Here is a 14,170-nt window from a genome sequence, read left to right on the forward strand (position 1 = left end):
GAAGGGTAGGGAGTACTTAGGAAGGAGGAGGATGGATATCGGCAAATACTTTGAGTGTAGAGCGAATAGCAATAGAGGATTAGAGGGTGGATGAGGGAGTGGAGCATTTTCTTGGGTCATGTTTAGGAAATTTTGGATTCTTCAAGATTTTCTGGAGAGGAGTTGGGTGGGGAGGATGGTTCGGGGAAAGGGAAGAGCAACTGGGGGAGATACTGAGACTTCTTGAGAAGATGTGAGGAGAGCAGAGCGAAGTACAATTTTGGAATAGGAAGAATGAGAAAAAAAAAATCGTCGGATACCTCAGATTCGAGCTTGTAGGTAGCTCCTGTAAAATACATTTTGGGAACCACCACAATTGACACACGTGCGTGACTGAGCAGAGCAACTTGAACGGTTATAACCAGGTTGGGCACGTAGAGGGCAGTGGACTGTGGAACGAGTGTTTGACTGGGTGGCCAAAACTCCTACATTTTTTACATTGACGGTGAAGAGGTCGATATGGTTGGACAGGGCAGGACACCCCGGCAACGTAAACATCAGGGGGAAGTCATGCTACGGAAGCTATTCTTGGCAAAATTGGTGTAGAACTTACGTTGGCCTCTAGGAGGAATAGTGTAGCACTGGACTGCTACTGCATCATAGTCGACGAGGCATGCGGTCATCACGGCAAGCATTAAGTGACAGAGAATCAATTGAGACAGCCATAAATAGCTAACATAGGCCAGCCCATGTAGAAGGCCCGGGCGAAGCTAGACTTCGCAAATCTCACTCACTCACAGTCTGACCAGTCCTTGCCACAGACAGGACAATCAGTCGGGGAGACATAACAGTTCCCGTACAAGTATTAAGGGAGGAGTGAGGTTGGGCCGGAACAGGTTTGCCAGTGAGTACAGTCAGGGTAGATAGTGCACGAGCTTGGGACTCAGATGTAACTATGAAAAGGCGTGGACGATCGAAACGACTACTAAAAGAAACTTGGTTTACTTAGAGGAAGGGGTGTATTCTGAAGGTAATGACCTGGGTAGATGGTTCGGAATGGACAGAATCAACAGCAAATATCGAGGAGGGGTATTAGTATCAGTGGTCGTAGACGTAGTCAGAGGACAGGCAGGGGTCTGGAAACCAATTAAATCAAATTTAGATAGGCTAGTTGATGAAGGAGGAAACCCTAATGCCTCTAATAAGGGTAAAATCATTATTGGCCATGGTCAGCCTGAAATAAATGGGGAGGAGTCCCCATGAGAGGTAAGGGCTAGGTGATTAACCAAGGGATTGCCGTGCCCGTAGCTCCCGAAGGCCGTTCGTGACACACAAAGACAGCCTGTCATCCTTTCAGCACGGTTCTCGCATCTTAGAAAGTGGGCAGAAGACAGGGATGCAGAAGGGAAGGAAAAAAGAAAGGGGAGATGAAAAGACCATACAAAATTAGTTGAGGCGAAGGCCTTGGTCCACGGTAGGGGTGATCCGCTACATTGGCCTCAATCTCGTCTCCTCGCCCCACCCCCCCACGACACCAACGAACAAAGGTTTAGAGGGTATTGATTAAAGATAAAAAGGCTGATAAAGATAATATATACATATACATGTAGATACATTTGTCCACACATGTACATACAACCATTCATCATATACATCACTACATACGCATGTCATCACCGATTCTTGTATGTAAATGTGCTTGTTTGCTATTTTTTTTTTTTACAGTGATATTTGAAGAAATAAGCATTATTTCCTTGCGAATAGTAGACCCATTATCAGAATTCCTTCATATCTTAAAAAAAAAAAAAACAATAATAATAATAGGACCAATCACTTCCTTTTGACAAGGGAAAGCGGGCCATATTAAGTTCGAACAATATTTTTAAAGGAAGACAAACATGGAGTTTAATTGTGTTGGTTACATAGTAAACACGAAAGTGCTTAATTTGGGGGGAAGTGGAGAGAATTAAAGCCTAAACTCGCGCTAAAAGAAGAGAATAAGTCTCTGTTTATATGACTACGCATACAAGGGGTAAGGAAATCTACATTAGTTAGAAGAAATACTTTTTGTGACCCTGGGAGTAACGTAACTAAACCCAACTTCAGTAGAGAGAGCAATGGTAACATTATCGTCGTTATCTTATAATAATCACAGTTTAGGTATGATTCAGTCATTTGTTATTATTATGTATATCACTGTACAGTTATGGTAATACTGCTAGTACACACATTATAAAATTCTTCAAGGAAATCAGCATCGTGTTGGATTTATAAAGAATAACTTCAGTGTATAAAAGGAAGTAGAGTTGAATTTCTGCAAAGGTTTGACAAAAAGCTCACACAGATATCATCTATATAGGCTGTAATTTTGGCCATAATTCCATCCGAATCCACCAAATAATTATTACAATACGTGTTACAGGGCTTGGTAATGGTTTGATATAAACTTCATGAAGCGCATTGTAGCTTCTGTGTTACAGTCTCATTCAAAGGTTAACAAACTCTTGTCAAAAATATTAGGCAAGTTAGAGCTTTGAATTATTTTTTTTATGGGAGAATTTAACATCAGGCATTCAGCAATCACTGTGTTAGCAGAGTATAAATGTTTGAGACTTGTTTGACTTCACTGGAGCACAAAGCAAGAAGGCCATAGCATTGCTGACCTTTGCTATGTGAGCATAGTTTCTCAGGGCTGGTGAACAGTGATTATCTCGTCCTTATTTTTAAAAATATTTTGTATACCTGTTAGTGGAGTTTTATATATTATATATTTTCTTTACTTTCACACAATCCTACTCTTATAGCTGAACAGTTTAAGGTAAAAATACAAAGTATGATACTAATAATTGTTGTGCCCTTTGCCTTTTTGGCACTCCAGCAAAGGTCAGCAAATCTTCACCACATATGGCAATATAGAGCTTGTAAATTTGTCTGTTGACTGCAAGTAAAGTATAGAACCAGATTTAAACTGTATATTACAATTATGGCAAGAAATCTTAAAGCAAAAATGTAACATAGAGCAAATTATAGCATGTAAATGGCATCATTATTGCTACAGTGAGAAAAGTGGTGATTATGAGCAGGCAGTGCAGCTAATTCCATGATTTTACTTTACTGCTTTACTGTACTTTTTTGGTTTTTATAGGTTGGAAAGCCAACTGTGAATATAGAATTACTGATTCACCCTTTAATCTATATCACAAAATTTAATTCATTCACAACTTTATTTTTAATGCAGATTCTTTTTTTCGGGGGGAGGGATATTCAAAATGCACTATAATGTAGGCCGTAAAAGAAACAATAATATTTGATGATGTTGCTACAATAGGTACTGGTATTGTCGCAAATAGTAATTGTATTACTGGTACCATTCTTAACCCATTTCATAATACATTGACTGTGTAATCATCTGTGCATCTTTCTTTTACAGACCTGTATAGCTTTGAAAGATGCCAACGGTAATCCTCCTAGATGTGTCACTGTCTATGAGTCGAGGCGTTGATGTGGGAAGCCCCTGCCAGGATGAAGAAGAGGCCGAGAGGTTAGAATTGAGGAAGGATCTTGCAGCCCATGGATGCCACATTCTGCTCGATCACTTTGTCCAGCATTGTAAATTAGAATTTGCTTGCTTGGTAAGGGTTATATTTAATTATATCTTTTAATGTTAGGATAGATAAAATGATATTAGGAACGTATCTTGAGAATATGTTAATCTTCTGATACTTACTTCAGATAATCATATTGCATTGATGAAAATGTTAATCTCCATGATGACAATTAACTTTTTTATGATCAGTTTGCTTTAATGAAATGATAATAGAAACTCATATTGTAAATATGTTAATGTAAAATATGAAAAGTAATTAATATATGTCCTAACTAATCTGTTTCATAACAATTCTTCACTTTCTGTTTTACATATTTTTTTTCCACTGGGTAAAGAAAATCCTCACAAACCTTTTATTATATATATATTGATAATGGGATACACACGTAAATCTTGTGAAAAATATATGATTACTTATTTATTTTGCAGATTTCCTTTTCATCTGTGTACAAAATTCTTATGCCCTTTACAAGGGATTTTGAATCCATAAAAAATGCCCTGAATCTGGTAGAAGAAGGAGATAAAACGAGTATTGATGTTGGGCTGGTTGGCGCGGCTCAGCATATTCTGGAGGAGTGGGGGAATGGAACTCCTTGTCAGGTAACCGAAGGACTTTCTGCCTGCACTTCTGTCACTTCTTTTTATGATTATTGTTAATGATGTTATGAAGTGAATTTTTTTTATATCTCTTAAGATGGTACATCTTTTCTCAGATTGTTTTGGTGACCGATGGTAATGCAGGGATAGGACAGCATGCCATGCAGAAATCTCTGATGTCTCCTCATTCCCGAGGAGCAGCTCAGTTCCCTTTGCCCTTCCCATTTCCTGCAAAACTCAACATTGTTTGCATTGCCAACCCAAGTGAACCAAGCTTCCAGGTAAAGTGTTTTTAGAGGATTATTTTGCTTAGAAAATTTAAAAGTTTGTTTCAGTAACATAATTGTTTTTGTCCCTTACACAGGAGATATCATTGAAGAATGTTACACAAATTATTAAAAGTGAAATGAATATTTTTATTTCTATAATGCTGAATATCAATTAGACTGAAGAAAGTTATAGTACCATTTGCTGCTAGGTAATTCACTGACATGAGTCGTTTGATTTGAGGTAGCAAATAAAGTTATGCTTTTGAAGAATTTTTTTTTTTGATAGATCCATAACAGTTACTGATGCATTGCACATGATTCTGAATGAAATGGTTAAGTAGTGAAAGTGTGCTCATGGGTTTTTGTTCTAGATCCTTCGAAAAGTGGAATAACTTCATGAACACACTTGGAAATCCCCCCTGAAATAGATTAATTTCTTTTGTTCTTTTACTTCCAACTTTACTGTATGGCTCTATATTAAAAGTCAGAAATTATTTGTTCAATATTGTTGATTGAAATATTGAAATAGTATGTGTAATATTTCAATCCCTGTTTCAGACTTCAAAACCTTTATATCAGCGACTGATAGAGCTAAATGGAGAGGGCGATATACTCATCCCAGAAGGAGGATTAAGCAAGAAGGTAAGAAGTCAGTCTAAACTTTGTGATTTGATTACATTAAGAAAAGACTAAATGTAGTGTTTAAATACAAGTAGAAGCACTTGAAATGTATAATGTGTACATTATGTGCATCATCCACATTATTTTCAGCTTGATCAGTGGTTGGCTGACTTCTTTTACAGTCCATTTCAGAAATGTTTGACCAGTTGATTAAGAACAACTTCTCCTCCTATTCTGGAACTCTTCACTGTGGGAACTTGTCTGCTCCCATTACCCTGTCACCTCCACCTCAGGTATATCCATAGCTTTTGCAAGTACTTCCTCTTATTTTAATATTATGTGATATGGAATATACTTCATCCTGACATTTGAGATATGTGAGACTTACTTGATTAAATACACCACTACAATGGGAAGAGAGGAATGAATAGTTTGTACCTATTATTACTTACTAATGGTCATTATTTTCAAGCCCTACTGCCGTCACCATGATTTTGAAGTGATACGTGTGAGCGTAGATTCTGCCATCCAGGTGCTGGGATTTCTTAACACTGGAGATGTTTCTTCACCCCCTGCCTTCTCCAGACATCTTGTGCTTCCTCTTTCCACCAAAGGTTAATAAAGGATAATGTGCAGAAAACTGCTTCTTACAAAGTACATATAATTAGAGTTATGTAGGAAATAAGAACTTCAAATGGAAACTTTGTGAAGTTAATGCACACATGAGGTATACAGAATTTTTCCTTATTTACAAGATGTTACAAACTGTTCTTTATTTATAAGACAGGCAAACATTACAGAATGACAGGTTAACCCACAGTCGCAAGAAAAATGATGTGTTCATTGTATTATTGTTTGTAAAACATCTCCCTAAGTGCTTAGCCACAAAGGAGTCAGTTAGTAGACCTTATGACTTCAATGGATTTCACCTTTACTTGAGTCTTCGGAAAAGAATGTTTTTTTTACTAATGCTATCAATATTTAATGCTGCTATTTTTATTATAAACAATATAATTATAGTGTTATCAACATTACTAACATAAATATAACAGTTTTATAATATTCTTGGAAATCAAGGAAAAGGGTAAACAGTTGAGACAGTTAGTACTTGTAATTGGCTCATTGGTGCCTTAGTACTTGTGGATCCATCTATGTGTTAAAGCAGTTAATAAATGAAACTCACAGGGGGCATGAGAATGAGAGTGGATGAATACATTTATATTACAGTCTACATATCATACAAATTATATTGTGGATAGCTCTGGTGATAATACAGAACCCTCTCTGTTCAGGTGACATGGTGATGCTACCCAAGGCTGATGGCGGGAGTGATGATGAAAGCAGTGGGAATGATGAGGGGAAGGTACCCTCTTTCTGTGTCTTGCTTCATGGTGGGCTAAAGGTATGCTGTGATTGAGAGCTCTTTCTTTTATTTCTTCTTTTTCTTCTTCCATCCTTTCTTCATTTTCTTGTTTCTTTTCTTTTTTTTCTTTTTATCTTCTTTTTCTTCTACTTGACTTTATTCTCATTCTTCTTATAAGTATTATTAATATCGTCATCATCATCATCATCATCATCATCATCATCATCACATCATCATCATCATCATTCATCATCACATCATCATCATCATCATCATCATCATCATCATCATCATCATCATCATCATCATCATCATCATCATCATCATCATCATCATCATCATCACTACCACCACCACCTCCACCTCCACCTCCACCTCCACCTCCATCTCCATCTCCACCTCCACCTCCACCTCCACCTCCACCTCCTCCTCCTCCTCCTCCACCTCCACCTCCTCCTCCTCCTCCTCCACCTCCACCTCCACCTCCACCTCCTCCTCCTCCTCCACCTCCACCTCCACCTCCACCACCACCACCACCACCACCACCACCACCACCACCACCACCACCACCACCACCACCACCACCACCACCACCACCACCACCACCACCATCACCATCATATTCACCATCATATTCACCATCATATTCACCATCATCATCATCATCATCATCATCATCATCATCATCATCATCATCATCATCATCATCATCATCATCATCATCATCATCATCATCATCAATATCAACACCACTATTACTCTTTTTCTTTTTCTCTTACTCTTTGTTCTCCTACTTATTGAGCACCAATTCAATTGTTTTTCCATTTCCAGAGAGAGAATATGGTTGCTTTGTGTCAAGTGGGTGAGAACTGGTACGGAATTTTATATTCGTGGGCGGACAACAAAAAGAAGTCGAATCTCATGCTGTCAATTTTTGTACCAGGTTTGTTTTTTTTTCTTTATTTTCTGCCCCCCCCCTCCTCTTCCTCATGTTTACTTATTGTTATTATGATTTTTTTGTTAGTAATGATATTTCATGGTGTTTAATTTCTTAATTCAAAATAAAATCTCATGTTGAGTAGAAATGACATGTGTTGTTTTAGAACGCATCCAAACAAAATACAACTTTAGGAAGTTTCATCAAAATATTTTGTTGAGAACTATAATATATGTTTCTAATGAATGCCTCTATCCCTTAATCACATTTTCCAACATTCAGGCCACGACGTTATTCCGTGGATGGGGAAATTGTCTAATCTAGGACCTGCTTCGCTCTTGCCTACGAATCCATATGGAGCAAATGACTCTACGCCCTTTCCAATAAAGGTACGTCCTCTTTTAGAATAGTTGATTCATCAGACTGGATGTAAGGTGATGTTTATTGAAAATTAGAGTATTATAGTTGGGCATGCCTAGAACTGTTATGAAAAACCAACTCATCGTGAGGGGTACAGCTATCGGTGTCATGACACGCTACAGTGAGTTGAGTGGGAAGTTCTGGCCAAAAGGCTAGTGGCTGCTAGAAGTCACTGGAATGAGTGACAGAAATTTCTGACATGGGTTTTTGCAGGGATACATATATATATATATATATATATATATATATATATATATATATATATATATATATATATATATATATATATATATATATATATATATATATTTTTTTTTTTTTTTTTTTTTTTTTTTTTTTTTTTTTTTTTTTTTATGGTAGCTATAGCTATAACAGTAATGAATATTAGGTATATAATTGTTGAAATATAACTGAATTTCCCATACGGGTAATACTTTGAAGATTTAAGGACTTAAGGATTTTATGACTGCCAAATACTAAAGATCACTGGATTTTTTGTCCAATTTCTTTTTTCTTATAACAGTCAAACTTCATAGACCATATTTGTGAAATTATCAAATATATTGAAGGTAACCATTGATATCATTGCAATTCTAGGTCATATTGTTAACAGTAGGATGGGCTCATATTTGTAGTGATATTGTTGGAGCTTTCCAAAACCAAGGGTGGGAGCCCTAACCATATGTTCAGCACTAACACATCTTTTATTTTTAATTTTCAGGTCCATGATAAGAAGAGTTATGCCCTTAATTGTGTGGTGTGGGTTCGGCAAGGTGGCTTACAGTCAGATATACAAAAAATCCTGCGGCATGCAAGAAAACTGCCAGACAAGACACAAAGCTTTTACAAGGTAGCTCTCTGCATTGTAGATAGAAATTTAAATGTTTATCGTAAATAAGGGGATGTAGATTCATGTAAACTTTTTGATTTATAGTTAATGTTCTGTAGGAATTGATGTGAAGACACAATTAAGGATGCTCTTGAGTCGTATAGTCAGATTCACTGGTAGATCTGCATATATGTAGATATATAGTATGTTTGTGTATATATATACAGTATATATAGTTATATCAACATTTGCATTGCCTTTGCACATGATGAATTAGTTATATGAAACTTTTGGGAGAAAATCTTAACCAGCTAATGCTATAGAATAAATGTATAGTAACACTAATGATTCTGAATTTAAAAATATTACCTGACTAATTTCATGTTTCACACATTTTATCAGGAACTGAACCGCGTGCGCAGAGCTGCCCTCTCCTATGGATTTGGTGAGCTCCTAGAAGGGTTGGCAAGTGTCCTAGAGCGAGAGTGTACATTGCTGCCTTCTACTGCCAGTCCTGTGGCAGCCATCCAACTTCAACACGCCTATAAAGCACTAAGAAATCACAACAAAAAAGATTTCAGGCAGAACATAACACCATTGAAGACTACCTATTCAGGAAATGATTGATCAGAAATATACTGAATTGTTATTTAGATAGGACTCATCATTGATTGCAATGGCAAGCATCATTTGTATCATGAAATTCTCAATCTGAAATATTCAGACTGTGCATTAGTAACTGAAGAACCTTTTAGGTCCATATAAACATCTCATTATTTAATGTGCAATTTAGATCTGTAAACAATGTTATGAAACTGAAAGTTAATTATTAAGAATTAATGATGATGTGTATAATTTTCTTATCCTTAAAACAGTAAGATGTATTAAAAAGATATGAGGAAAGTTAAATATCAAAATTAAAATCTAGAGTGCCATTCTCTGATTTCACACGTCTGCCTGCTTTTGGAAGGGTTTTATTCCATATGAAGTTGAGGCTGTGTAATATTTCATCCAAGATTTTCTTTTTTCATATCTAATAGATCAAAGTGTTAAGTTTCCATGGATTGATGGTACTTTTTCAAAATACAGACACATGAATAAAATATGAGTAGAAGACTGGGGGGGATTTATAAGTACACTTTATATATATGAAATGGTACCTCAGTAACTAATGTGTTAATGTAAAAGTGCATGTAATGTAATACTAACATACTGTGCAGTCGTACACTATGGTGTACATTATAGTAATTGTGCTTCCTGGTAGAGTGACATGCTGTAAGATTGAGTTTCCTACATTTTCACTTTCTCCTCTTTTTTTTAATAGTAAATCAGCACTTCATTATTCTTAGAAGTGTTTGAGGAAACAGATAAGGTCAAATGTAAAAAAAAAAAAAATGTTGAGGTACCTGTAACACGACTGAACCAAATTTCAAGCACCGATTAAGGTTTTATGAATGGTATTGCTAAAAAGAAGAAAAGAAATTGACCTACTCATTCTATTTACTTGTAGAGTGTTACTAGAATGTCGACTTATTTTTCATTTTATGTGAAAGTTTGAGTATGATCTCTTACTGATTTATGTTCAAAAGGATTAGGGCAGGTGTTCAATTGATTATACCCAATGCTCACTCTGTATGATGAAGGTCCAACTAGATTACAAAATTACCAAAATATTTGTTAATGTACTTTATATTGCAGTATTTGTATAAATATAATTAATAATCTTTTTTCTCTTGGAATATCTGTAACCTTCAGAAACACAAATCAGTACACATGTTTAAGCCTCACTTTTGTATCTTCTCTTCCTGCGGCCAAACCATCTCATCTTCTTTATACTAAAGCCTTGATGACATGATTATGCAGTGGCTCTGTTGATGACAGGCTTTTCACTGTGTCTGTCAACAAACCTACCAAACCTTCCTAAGAGTTTCATCCAATTTGTGAGATACTGATCAGCATTATAACAAAGTTACATAATGATCAAATGAAACTTTGCTATCAGTTACTCAAATTTAATAATAATAATAATAATAATGATGATAATGTTGATGATAATAATAATAATAATGATAATAGTAATAATAATGATATCATTATTATTATTATTATTATTATTATTATTATCATTACTATTATTATTATTATTATTATTATTATTATAACCTGACCTCCTTTCGTCTGTTCTCACCTGCCCCATGTTACCACGTTGTCTCTCCTTTCTCTCTTTTATGCCCCCTCCTTTTCCTTTCCTCTTCAGACCTGAAGATGGAATCCAGGTGGATTGTGAAACTATAGTCTCATTTTCAATAAAATCTAGGTATGGCGTTGTAGGTTTTTCTAACGCAAAATCAATGCGGAAGAGTATTTTACCATTCATATATATATATATATATATATATATATATATATATATATATATATATATATATATATATATATATGTGTGTGTGTGTGTGTGTGTGTGTGTGTGTGTGTGTATGTATGTGTGTGTGTGTGTGTGTGTGTGTGTGTGTGTGTGTGTGTGTGTGTGTGTGTGTGTGTGTGTGTGTGTGTGTGTGTGTGTGTGTGTACATATGTTTATATATATGTATATAGATTTACATATATGCATACTTTTCTTTCATGAAGAACTGTCCGTTTCGCAAGTGACGGTATATTTTTCACTAACTCATGGTCGTCCAGGACAACTCATAACTGTGAGAATGAGGGTGACCGTGCGCGCGCGCACGCGCGTGTGTTTGTTACTGTCTGTCAGTGTGTTTACCTTTATGTTGAGATTTCTATATATACATCCATCTGTTTACATATACATTTCATAATAAACCAATTAAGCCTTCTAGACGAGCGGGCATGCCCGTTAGCGGTCACTTGACGGGGGACGCTCGATGGTGACCGGTGGCTCGAGCTTCTGCTGATTTACCATTTCTCATGTGTTTTTTATTATTATATATGGCTCCACCCTTGTTAAAAAGGTAAAAAATTGCTTACGCTCTTTCTTAAACATTCTGAAATCTTGCTCATGGCTATGCTGTAGTTCCCGAAGTATAACTGCGTGTCTTCCAATAACATCTATGCACCACATTTTCTTCTTTTTCTTTACACGCGAAGCCACTTTCATGCTACACAATATTATCTTCTAGAAAATGCTAGGTGTCATGCATAGCACGCTGTTAGAATAGGTTTCTTCTGGCAGTCCTTTGAATTATGACGAGAAGGTTCCGACGTGAGAATGATAGAAAAATAAGCAGGTCAAGCAAGGTAGATGTATTTTTAAATGAACAAAGTTTTCTTCTAGTTTGAAAAGTTATTTGTTATACAGGGCCACAAATCTCATCTAAAAGCTAGATTAAAAAATGCTGGTTAATGCATTCAGGTAGCTTCCCCACAAACCATTCCATACTCATGATTACAGCGTAATATAAATGACTGACCTAAAATTCACACTTCAAAACCACAAACTCCTCAAATAATTACGTTGTTCGGCAATGGTATCAAGGATCAATTTGTTAGACTCGAATTCAAGTCCTAGTCTTTCCAAAACTAATATTCATTTATATCTATATATCATACCAATAAGTTTGTATATACGCATGTACACGTACACGTTTATGTAATACATCATGTGTTTGTATGGAAAAGGCCCGATCTCGCGAGTCGCCGATTAGGATTGAATTATGTAATTTTGGCCCTTCAAGTGTGTGTAATCACATGCTTTGATTCCAAAGAGTTGTTGTCTAGACGAAGGGTATCAAACTCATGAACCGCAGGACAAATGTGGCTCTCGGGATAGTCATACATGGCCAGCAGGGAGACAGAAAAGTAATTCAGGTTGGAAATGTGTAGAAAACTTGTATTTCATAATGATGATTGATATGTATATGATGTCATGGCAGAGCAGACCTCGTGTTTATATTCTAAAACATTGTTGCACAACCAGCTTTTGTTACCACAGACGAGGTTTCATAAAACTAACAATTGAAATAAAATTTACGTCATGATATGCAATGTCAAATGCTTTTTAAAACAATGGCGTAAATATTATATCGAAGAAACATTTAGAACAGACGAGTGTCAACGATTTATTGGATCTGGAGAAATTTCCCATAACGTAATCCTGAGGAGTCAGGCATATTTGTTGACCCTGAAGACGGAAGCTGAAATTAAAATTGGCCCTTGAAGGGTTTTGAGTTTAACACTCCATGGTCTAGATCATTGTTTACAAGACGATGCTTCTTTGTTGTTTCGTTTCATCATCAGTTCGTACAGTTTCTTGATTTTGGTGTTATAGTAAAGAAACTTGTCAAGGAAAACTGACGCAGATTAACAGTGGCGGCACATATATTGGGATTCTGGAGGTTACAAGAAAAATACCTGTTTATCACCAAGCTGGATCGTATATTTTGTCACAGACGTTTACATCTAACCTTCTCAAAGCTACGATGGGAGGCAATGGGGCTCTACGGTCAAGCTATATAAAAAAAAAAATTAATGCACAACTAGCAAACCGGCTCGAAGTTCTCAGGGTACAACCTCTGGTTAGTCTTGGTCGGCATGTTCTTCCAAAATCTGTGGATCTGGAAGATATGGAGATAATGATTCCATTCTGGAGGGACAAAAGAATACTGAACTACTACCTCCTGTGGCGTATCTGTGTATCTGTGGGTAGGCAGTTGGGGGTGCAATTGAGAATGGGGGGCAGGAAGAGGTATTCTGATGCCATAAATGGGCATTAGGGCATATTCTAAGATGTACTTGTCTCACGTAATACAATATACGCAGAAATTAAGTGCATTATAAATATAAAGCACGGGAATAACATCAACCAGTGGGTACCAGATTTTTGTGGGGGTACGTGCTCCCACCTATGTGCCCTCCACACAATACAGATCATGCAGCATTATTAACTTTTAATCCTGTTACATTCAATGGAAAATGACAGCAACAGTATTTAGAATACATTAGCCTGCAACCTTGGAATGTTTTCATGAAAGGCGAGGAGGTGATAGCCAAGTAAGAGTTGCTCGATGACAACGTCGGTGCCCACTTGAAGCCGAGGGACAGGTCTGGCGTTGGGTGCCTTTGGAAGATGAGAGCATTCGTGAAATCGTAAGAGGCATGTGGAACACTCGTGCTGAATAAACGTGACGTACCCGTGACGGATAATTTATGTTGGTTATTAAATCTTGATATGCAAGTACTATATCAATAATCGACCACAGGGGCAGTTTACTCTGCGTCCAAAAGGTATTAATAATATAAACGGTACATTCCTGATATCACATTCTTGCATTCAAGTTCTATCGTAACATTTACAAAATGGAGAATGGGTGTGCCTTACCCAGTGGTAGGAAAGTTGGTCCAGAGTTCCACCATAATACGGCTGACGAAGATATCCTCATCTCGCTGTAACGTCGTATTATATTCTAATATATTGAACAAGTACTGCACGTCATCGGCATGAGTGACATCTGAATCGAAGAAAAAAAAAAGTTACACTGGGTATTAAAGCTTACGAGATAATCAATAGTGATTAAGCCACAGCGTATTT

At 36.6% G+C, this 14,170-nt stretch overlaps 1 protein-coding gene and 1 pseudogene across 2 annotated transcripts; one reads left to right on the forward strand and one right to left on the reverse strand.

Moving 5' to 3' along the window:
* The first annotated feature begins 1,853 nt into the window (after positions 1-1,853).
* Positions 1,854-10,353, forward strand: LOC119597847 (integrator complex subunit 14-like). Of its 2 annotated transcripts, none has more exons than XM_037947501.1 (12): positions 1,854-2,011; positions 3,410-3,611; positions 4,016-4,186; positions 4,300-4,464; positions 5,011-5,094; positions 5,256-5,366; positions 5,546-5,687; positions 6,366-6,475; positions 7,268-7,379; positions 7,656-7,762; positions 8,515-8,643; positions 9,025-10,353. In XM_037947501.1, exons 2-12 carry the CDS (start codon positions 3,429-3,431, stop codon positions 9,247-9,249), a joined length of 1,539 nt encoding a protein of 512 aa, XP_037803429.1. In that variant the 5' UTR covers positions 1,854-2,011; positions 3,410-3,428; the 3' UTR covers positions 9,250-10,353. The 2 variants fall into 2 exon arrangements, with proteins under 2 accessions (XP_037803429.1, XP_037803430.1); XM_037947502.1 differs by lacking the exon at positions 1,854-2,011 and adding an exon at positions 2,047-2,139.
* A 3,141-nt stretch (positions 10,354-13,494) lies between these two features.
* Positions 13,495-14,170, reverse strand: part of LOC119598027 — an 11,368-nt pseudogene continuing 10,692 nt past the window's right edge.

This window comes from Penaeus monodon, chromosome 40 (assembly GCF_015228065.2).
Source record: "Penaeus monodon isolate SGIC_2016 chromosome 40, NSTDA_Pmon_1, whole genome shotgun sequence".
NCBI lineage: Eukaryota > Metazoa > Arthropoda > Malacostraca > Decapoda > Penaeidae > Penaeus > Penaeus monodon.

What these genes read in the sequence shown, in the direction of transcription:
- LOC119597847 (XM_037947501.1), top strand. Translation starts at nt 3,429, where the DNA reads ATGCCAACGGTAATCCTCCTAGATGTGTCACTGTCTATGAGTCGAGGC. An exon ending in CAAGTGAACCAAGCTTCCAG is followed by an intron (nt 4,465 to 5,010) that starts GTAAAGTGTTTT and finishes TCCCTGTTTCAG; the next exon opens with ACTTCAAAACCTTTATATCA. An exon ending in GCTTCCTCTTTCCACCAAAG is followed by an intron (nt 5,688 to 6,365) that starts GTTAATAAAGGA and finishes CTCTCTGTTCAG; the next exon opens with GTGACATGGTGATGCTACCC.